We start from the raw sequence: 9402 nt of genomic DNA, 5'->3' as shown, positions 1-9402 counted from the left end.
ACGTAAACACGGTGCCCTCATCTTGCTCCAAAAAAACAAAAACTAAAAAATGTGCATACAATTACAAACATTGGTTTTGGGAAGAAATTGAGAAATGCAAATAATGAGAGCTCAGAGACATGGCGAACAGACACGCAATATAACCATCACATAACCCATTCGCCAATTTCGTTTTGCTTCTATAGTTCACGATCCTACAGGAGAACAAACAAGTGCGTAGTCGTTTTTACATTTAGTCAAGTTTTGACTGAATGTTTTAACATAGAGGGGGAATCGAGACGAGGGTCGTGGTGTATGTGTGTGTGTGTGTGCGTGTGTGTGTGTGTGTGTGTGTGTGTGTGTGTGTGTGTCTCTGTGTGTGTGTCTGTCTGTGTCTGTGTCTGTGCGTTTGTGTGCGTGTAGAGCAATTCAGACCAAACTACTGGACCGATCTTTATGAAATTTGACATGAGAGTTCCTGGGAATGATATCCCCGGACGTTTTTTTCTTTTTTTCGATAAATACTTTTGATGACGTCATATCCGGCTTTTTGTAAAAGTTGAGGCGGCACTGTCACACCCTCATTTTTTAATCAAATTTATTGACATTTTTGTAAAGCAATCTTCGACGAAGGCCGGACTTCGGTATTGCATTTCAGCTTGGTGGCTTAAAAATTAATTAATGACTTTGGTCATATATCCGTATCCAGAAACATGCTCTCTCTCTCTCTCTCTCTCTCTCTCTCTCTCTCTCTCTCTCTCTCTCTCTCTCTCTGTCTCTCTCTCTCTGTCTCTCTGTCTCTCTGTCTCTCTCTTTCTCTCTCTCTCTCTCTCTCTCTCTCTCTCTCTCTCTCTCTCTCTCTCTCTCTCTCTCTCCTTTCCTCACTCGCCCAAAATGTTAGCTCTCTACTCCCCCCTGATCTTCGCATATCTCAAACCCTTTAATTTGTCCTTTAAAGTCTTTTGCACTCGCCATCTGCTAAAATAATAAACGTTTTTTTAGTGCCTTAACATATTGGTTCACTGACAGAATTATTCATTGGATATCGAACTCCTCCAAAATCAAACTTTTTTTTGTTAAAGTTCGAACTACTGACATAAATGTCGTCAGCTGGTGTTAGTGTTATGCTTGTTGACTTGGGTGACAAAGCACACCTACTAAAATCTAGTCTGGTCGGTTACACCGAATATATATTGTTTTTATACAATGCAATACATTACAATACAATAAGGCACAATACAATACAATACAATACAATACGGTACAATACGGTACAATACAATACAATACAATACAATACAATACAATACAATACAATACAATACAATACAATACAATACAATACAATACAATAAGGCACAATACAATACAATACAATACAATACCATCAAAACACAATACAGCACATCGCACATAATACATTATAATGTTTGTGTTGTGTGTGTGTGTGTGTGTGTGTGTGTGTGTGTGTGTGTGTGTGTGTGTGTGTGTGTGTGTGTGTGTGTGTAGACAACATATATGCATTGGACAGAAGGGGGAATCGGAAACCAATATCGAGGGAATTGGAAGCCAAATGAGAATGGCAGTTAGACAATAAAATATAGGACGAAAAAAACGAGCATTGCACGAGCGGGTAAATGAGAGATAGAAAGCCACATTGGCGGTGGCGGAAAATTAAAGTACATTCATACTACAAAATCGAATCTCATGTGGCAGTGGCACGCTGTTGAAATTAATTCAAGATGAGATACTTGTATTTCAACAAGGGACACACAGAAGTTTGCAATGAAAGTACAGCTTTTTGGCAATATTTGCAGACCAACGTGTCCATGTATTGAACTTTTATGTCAACATTTTGTGAAACAGGTGCTTGTGTTTGATTAGGAAAAAAATCGATGTACCACAACTTTAGTTCAAGGAACACACAACAGTAACAAACCGTGTGATCTTTTATGCGCGCAAACTCAAACAACAAAGCTGACAGTTAGGAACAGAAATTAAAAACGTGAAACAAATTAAAACACGTACGCGTCAGAGAGAGAGAGAGAGAGAGAGAGAGAGAGAGAGAGAGAGAGAGAGAGAGAGAGAGAGAGAGAGACAGAGACAGAGAGACAGAGAGACAGAGAGACAGAGACATAGAGACAGAGGGAGAGAGAGAGAGAGAGACAGAGACAGAGAGAGAGACAGAGAGAGAGAGAGAGAGAGAGAGAGAGAGAGAGAGAGAGAGAGATAGAGACAGAGACAGAGACAGAGCTAGAGAGACAGAGACAGAGAGAGACAGAAGGACAGTGACAGAGATAGTAAGACAGACCGACAACAAAGTAACAAACAGAAAGACAAACAAACAACCAGCCAAACACAAACCGTAATTCAAAGTACTCCATAGCACAACATATCTCAACAAAACCTTTAACAACACAGCTTTAAGGACCAATAAAACCCCATTCTACACTATATCAAGTGGAATATCTCTCAAAAACAACACCAATAACGCTGCAAGAACAGCAATCAAATTCACGAAAACACACACACACACACACACACACACACACACACACACACACACACACACACACATAACAACAACAACATCACCACCACCACCACCAACAACAACAACAACAACAACAACAACAACAACAACAACAACAACAACAACAACAACAACAACAACAACAACAACAACAACAACAACAACAATACAGCCTCCACTCACCGTAGCTGACCCAGTTGGTGTGCGTGATGCTGACGACCATGACGAGGAAGGACACGAACATGAGGAAGAGACCCATGTACCTCCCCCGAACGAAGGCCGGGTGGTCCCAGAAGTCGCTAATCACCTGCCACTGTTCCGACGTCAGGTGCACCTCCGCCTTGTTGTTCATGCGGAACTTGCCCTTGCGGTCCTTCTCGATCACCCGTATGGCGTGGTACTTCTGCTGCTGATGGCGCCGCAGCTCGTTCAGGTCCTCCTCGGAGAGGAACGTGCCTTCGAGGTCCGGGTGCACGAACTTCAGCCCTTCCTGGCGGCCCCTGCGAACCGGGGTGGACACCCGGGCCAAGTCTACCTCCGGCTTCTCCAGCAGCTCGATCCTTCGCCGGTAGGAGGCGCGGCGATCACGTGACCAGCGCGACCACGCGCTCTCCGTGGTGAGGAAGATCCCTCGGTTGGCTCCCCTCCTGGAGCCTGGGCGGGACCGGAAGGAGCCTCCGTGAGACGACCTGCTGCGATTGCTGCGTATAGACCCCCGGCTCTCCCGCCGCTCCCATTCGTGGTTGATCTGCTCCACTTGAAGACCCGGTGTTCCTCGCGGCATGCCTCCCCCCGGGCCCGGGCCTTTGGCGCTCTTGGCCTGTGAGAAGAGGTCGTCGAAGATCTCGTCTCCTGTGCTCGTTTTTCGCTGCGGCTGTTGCGGGTTGTGGTGGTGATGGTGGTGGTTGCTGTTGTTGATTTGGGGGCTGGGGTGGCGGTGACGTTGGCTGCGGCGGGTGACGTCACCGTTGGGGTGGGGGAGGGGGCGGAACACGTTGTCGTTGTCGGGGCTGGTGGGGGAGGTGACGGTGACGATGGTCCTGGGGGGCTGCTGTCGCCCCCCTTTGGGCTTCCTCCCGTCCGATCCCATGCTGGCGGCAGTCTCGGCTCGGCTTCCTGAGGGGGGTGGACTGGCGGCAGTCTCGGCTCGGCTTGCTGAGGGGGGTGGACTGGCGGTGGCGTGTGGCCCTTCCTCTCCTCGCCCATTCAGGCTCGCCCGGTGCTCCTGGTGCTGTAGTACGGGGAGAGTTCTTCTCCTGCCTGGCTCCTCACTCGCCTCTCCAGTCCTGCTGCTGCTAGGAAGGTGTCCCTGTTCGTCGTGAACAGATGCTCGTTTACGTCTCCTGTCGGCGCTGCTTGTTTGATCTTCGTGGCCTCTGGGCCGGTGGTCTTCATGCGTTCTCTCGTCTCTTCTATCTCCGCGAGGTCTTTCTCTTCTCCCTCTTTCTTCTTCTACGTGCGCTTGTCTGTGTGCCCTCTCCTCTACGACGCTGCTATCTGTTCGCCGTGATTTCCTGTCAGTCCCTGCCGCTCGAACTTCTCTGTCAAATTTGTCTTCGTCTCTTCCGTCAATTCCGTGCTCTCTTCTCACGCTAGATATCTCCGCTGCCTCTCTCCCATTAAGTCTGTCGGCCCTTTTGTGGCGTCCCTCGCCTTCTTTTCTGATTTGGCTTTTGATTTCTGCTCTCTGGGGATCCTGTTCTCTGATTCTGGCGGTGCTGGACGACGAATACACACCTGCTCTCTCCTCCTCTCTCTCTGCTTTGTGTATTTCGGCTCGGTGAGTGCGTCTGCTCCTCGGCCGTTCCTCTTCGTCGGTGTGAGTTAAGTGCGTGTAGCGGGGCGCTGTATCGTACAGACCTTCCAGCTCAACACGAGGGCCTGCGGTGCGTCTAGGGCTCACTGCTGTCGCAGACGCACCTTCCTGCTTTTCTTGAGGGCTTTGAGTGCGTCTTGCAACCGCTGCTGGGTCAGTTAAACCTTCCCTTCTACGTCGAGAACTTTGAAGACGCCTAGCACTCGATGATTCTGATTCTATTACACCTTCACGTTGGGAGAAAGAAGCGTGTTTTGCACCAGCGGCTGGGTCAATCACTGTTCGATCGGTGAAGCGTTGGGACGTGACGGCTTCGTCGCGTGGGTCCCTGCTTCCTGTTGTAGTGATCTGGCCGTGCCTTACCCCTGACGCAAGCCTGGTGACTTCCGCTGTCGCCGCTGTTCTCTTTTCTGCGTCTCTGTCAACCGCTTCCGGTGAGACGCCACTTCCTTCCGGCTGGCTGCTGGCGGCGCTGTTTTGTGTGACACTAATTCTTCTATGAGAAGATCGTTCTTCCTGCTCGTGTTTGTCAAGCGATTTATGGGGATCGGTGGTTGTGGTGTCGCGTCGAAAGCGCTCTGTGTCCCCAGGCTTGGCTCCCCTTCCGCGAGAGAGGCTTCCACTTCTGTGCGCTGTGTCTCCTTCTCTACTGTCGCCGTGACTGGCGTCTGCTTTGTTAGTGTGTCTGTGCGATCCGTGACCTCTGTGGTCTACGTCCGTTTCCTGAGTGGATTTGTGCGTTTTTAAACTATGGTGGTCCTTATCCCGGCGGTTCTGTGCATCTCGAATGCCCGCAGAAGAAGCGCCTGCACTTCTGCTGTCGGGGTTTTGAGGTAAGCGTCGACCTGTCTTACGATCACTGTGAGGTATATTCTCAGTGACAGTGTCACGTCTGTCTCTAGGAGTAACTACACTTGTTCTACTTCCAGATTCACCTTCTACTTGCTGACTATCGAAAGCTCTACTTTCGTCAGCATCGCGACTACGCCTACGTCTACTTCTTACATCAGCATTAGAAATGTCGCGTTCAGGTTGAGCTGGGTGTTCGTCGAACGTTCTGCGTTGACGTCTGTCTTTCTGAAGCACTGCACTTCTACTCTCACCCTGAGAATGTTCCTTGTCGTTCCTACTGCCTCTGTCAGTCACATGAACTTCAGCACTTACCACCGAATGCCTGCCAGAGTAGGGCCTCTCCTCTTGTCGATTTTGCGATGTTGGTTTGTGGACTCTCAAAGCTTCGGCTTTGTCATTACTCCTCGACGCTTGCGATGCACGTCTTTCTGAGATGGGAGTGGGTTCTCTTATAGATTGTTCAGACCGACGTCGTGAGGGGTCTTCGGCTCTGTCATTGCTCCTCGACGCTTGCGATGAACGTCTTTCTGAGGAGGGAGTGGGTTCTCTTATAGATTGTTCAGACCGTCGTCGTGATGATCTCGAGTGAGAGTCTGGATCGTCTTCTTCGGGAGCTACTCTTCTTGTTTCGTCCACAGAAAGCTGTCTGTCGAGCGTTCTGTCTCTGCTGACCTTTCTAGCAAGATGCTTAGCAGGGCTTCTATGTTCTCTATCGTCCCATGAAGTTCTTGTGTCTCCTGTTTCGTCTTTGCTTGGTATACGGGACTCTTTAACACGTTCAGTTCCTTGTCCTCTACCAGTGTCACTATTGTGTGTCCTTCTGTCTCCTGTTTCGTCTTTGCTTGATCTACGGGACTCTTTAACACGTTCAGTTTCTTGCCCTCTACCAGTGTCGATTTCTTTGGCGAGAGTCTCTTCAGCGTGTGTTCTGGTTGCAGAGCTTCGTCTGCGTTGTTTTCTGTTTTCTGATCCTAGATCTTGAAGCTGTATCTCTTCTACTGAAGCTGGTCGTCTCTCTTCTACGTCTCCAGAGAGCTGCTGCCTGTGGTCTCTTCGTCTGCTGGTTAAAGCTTCTCTCACTTCCTCGCTCGAAATCTCTATGGGCGCAGATGTCTCTGTTGAACTTTTTCTTTGGCTGTGTTCTTTTTGGAAGTCTCTTTCGTCGTCGACGGCGCTTTGTCGGTCTAAAGTTCTCTCTCTAGAAAACTGTCTACGTGGGTTTGGTCTTGTTTCATCAACACTAGTTTGCCTGTCTGTTTTGTCTCTCGAAGTTCTTCTATGAGGGTTAAATTCTACTTCACTGGTGGATGGTCGTCTTTCTCTGGATGTGTGTCTTCGCGGGTTTTCGTCAGTTTCAACTATTGAAGACTGCCTGTCTATACTTCTGTTGGAAGTGTGTCTTCGCGGGTTTTCGTCAGTTTCAACTATTGAAGACTGCCTGTCTATGCTTCTGTTGGAAGTGTGTCTTCGGGGTTTTTCGTCAGTTTCAACTATTGAAGACTGCCTGTCTATGCTTCTGTTGGAAGTATGTCTTCGCGGGTTTTCGTCAGTTTCAACTATTGAAGGCTGTCTGTCTCTGGACAATTGTCTGCGAGGTCTAGCGTCCGATTCATCGTACGAAGTGTGTCGGTCTAATTTTCTCTCTTTTGAAATCTGACGATGAGGGTTACCCCTGTCATCACCCGTACCAGAAGCGCGTCTTTCTGGCACGCCATGCCTGCCATGGGGATTACCTACTTGATCACCAAAAACGTCCCTAGGGGACTGCTCATCGACAGTCGCCTGTCGCTCTAGCGTTCTGTCCCTGCCAAACTTTCGCCCAGGCTTAACGAGGCCCGAGTCTGCAGACCTGTGTTTCCTAAGCGCCCTGTCCTTGCCGCGATCACGTGCAGTGTCAGTTGGAGCCTCCTCGACAGTCTGAGAACGATGCCTGTGCCCTCTAGCGCCAGGATCTCTCGTACCACCGCTCAGAGGAGGGATTTTCTCGCCGCTGGTTCTTGATCCCGGTAATTCCCTTGCAGTTTCCTTTTCGGAACTTCTGCCGTTACCGCTATCCCGGGACTGATGCCTGTCCAAAGATTTGCCACCTCTAGCGGTGTCTCTCGACTGTTGCCTGTCTAGCGATCTTCCTACACCACTCTCTCTGGATTTCTGTTTGTCTAAACCTCTCTCTTTTCGTCTGCCGCCGGCGGTGGTAGACTCTGCCTCTGTGAAAGTTTGCTCTCTTGTGTTTTCTTTGCCGGGAGCTGTTTTGCAGCTGTCTTTGCCGACATAGACGAAGTCTGATCCTCTGTTACCGTTGCCGTTGTTATTAGCTACCTGCTGAAGCTCAGGCTGCCGGTGGGAGTTTGCACCGTTGTTTTCTTTCGTGAGAGAACTGTCCCGTTTTGAGGACGAGTCCTGTCTTTTTCTGCCATTGTTGCCCTCCCTCGAACCGTCACGGCTCGGCGATTTTTCGGGGCTGCGAACAACACTATCTCGGGAACTGGAAGAAGTCCTGTTGAATCCTTTATCCCTCTCTCGCCCGTTTTTGTCTTTGGGCGACGACCGCGAAGAGGAACTTCCTTTGTCCTTTTCCCTCCTGGGAGAGGAAGAGGCAGAAACTTTACCACTGTTTCGAAACTCACTTAGCTCCTCCCCTCTGTCTCTGTCTCGCGGGTCTCTGTCTCTCCCTCTATCCGCGGGAGGCGAGTAGGACGCCTTGGCGAGTTCAGGTGAGAAAGTACTCCTGGTGTTGTTACCTGCGCTGTCGAGCACACTGTCGCGGCTGCTGGGCCTACCACTACTACTATGATCTACTAGCGTACTGGTCGAGCTCCCGCCCTGTCTATGCCTACTGCCGCTGCTGGCGCGTGGTGTACCTCGATCAATGTCCTCCGTCGCTGCGACTGCTACCGCTGTTGCTGCTGCTGGCGCGCGCCCGCCGCCACCACCACCGCCACCACCACTACCACCACCACCACTGCCGCCACCGCTGCTTCTTTCTCCTGTGACATCACTCGTTGCTCTCGCCCCCACCTCTCCCTCATGGGGCGCCCTGTTTTCCCCTCTCCTGTCCCTCCCTCTTCCTCGCTCAGCGCCGGTGCCGTCCCGTTCAGTTCTGAATGTTCCACCTCCCTCTCCTCCTCCACCTACTCCCCCTCCTCCTCCTCCTCTGCTGGAAGCATCTTTCTGTCCGTTGCCTCCACCACCACCTTCGACTCCTGACGCCCTGGTTCTGTCTCTACCTGAAGTTTGAATCCCACCGGTGTCCCCCCGAGGTGAAGGGTTATGCGTTCTCGCTGAGGTCTGCCCCTCTCGGACATAGGCGCGATCCCTGGACCGTCTTGTAGCGGTGCGAGGGGAGCGCTTGCCTGACACCGAGGACGGGGACAGACCTGACAGTCCCAGTTGTCTAGCCTCATGAGGGCTCAGGCTTCGTCCACCCGTATCTCGCCGAGACCTTCCTGATGGGTAAGGGTGGAGGAACGGGGAGTACCGCTCACCCGGGTTCTCTGGGGTGCGAGGGTTGCGCGGGGTGCTGGCTTCATCGTCCTCCCCGTCTCCCCCTTCTCCCGTGGGAGTGGAGATGTTGTAGTTGGCGGCGCTGTGCACGCTTTCCTGGGACGAGAAGCCCGAAGTGATGGTCTCCCCCAGCCCACTGGTTTCTGTGGAGCTCTGGGGCTGCAGGCGGTTGATGCTGGGTACCCGTTCCAGGTTGGTCCCCATGCCGCTACCCAGCCCTGCGGTTCCGTACCCGTGATGGTGGTGGTGGTGAAGATGGGGGTGGTACCCGTACCCGACGTCCGGGGATAGGAACTGCCTCGACTGTTGGCCTGCGATGCCGTCATCTCTTGCCTTTGATGAAAGGAAGGTGGGGGTGGAGGAGAGGATAGTGGTCTCGGAGATGACCGGGATAGAGGTGCTTCCTCCTCCACCACCGCCACTTCCAGGTAGGCTCTTCCTGAGGGTGGGGGTGGGGGAGGTACTGACGTCCTCCCTGTGCACCCCCTGCGTCTCCCCCTCCGACCTCCGTGACATTGTGGTCAAAGATGCGTGAATACAACGCAGTTAATCTTTTTCCTCACTCACATGCTTTGCGACCTCTCTGTCCGCTTTCGCCAAAGGAAAGCTTCACTCGCGAATAGCAGCGTAGGGATTATTCGAATAACAAATATCTTCACACACCGAACGCATGGCAGAGTCCCTTACTATTAAATTTGCTTGGTTTATTCACAGGGTG

At 51.2% G+C, this 9402-nt stretch overlaps 1 protein-coding gene across 1 annotated transcript in view; it reads right to left on the bottom strand.

The window, feature by feature from the left end:
* LOC138977820 (trichohyalin-like) overlaps window positions 1–9200 on the bottom strand; it is a gene marked incomplete in the record, with an annotated part of 61459 nt that extends 52259 nt beyond the window's left edge. The window contains 1 exon segment of the mRNA XM_070350428.1: window positions 2696–9200. Coding sequence (XP_070206529.1) covers window positions 2696–9200 — 6505 coding nt within the window.
* Window positions 9201–9402: the final 202 nt, after the last annotated feature.

Source organism: Littorina saxatilis, linkage group LG10, assembly GCF_037325665.1.
Source record: "Littorina saxatilis isolate snail1 linkage group LG10, US_GU_Lsax_2.0, whole genome shotgun sequence".
Lineage (NCBI taxonomy): Eukaryota > Metazoa > Mollusca > Gastropoda > Littorinimorpha > Littorinidae > Littorina > Littorina saxatilis.
Note: the sequence above shows the minus strand (reverse complement) of the source record. Positions and strands in the feature narration are given on the sequence as shown.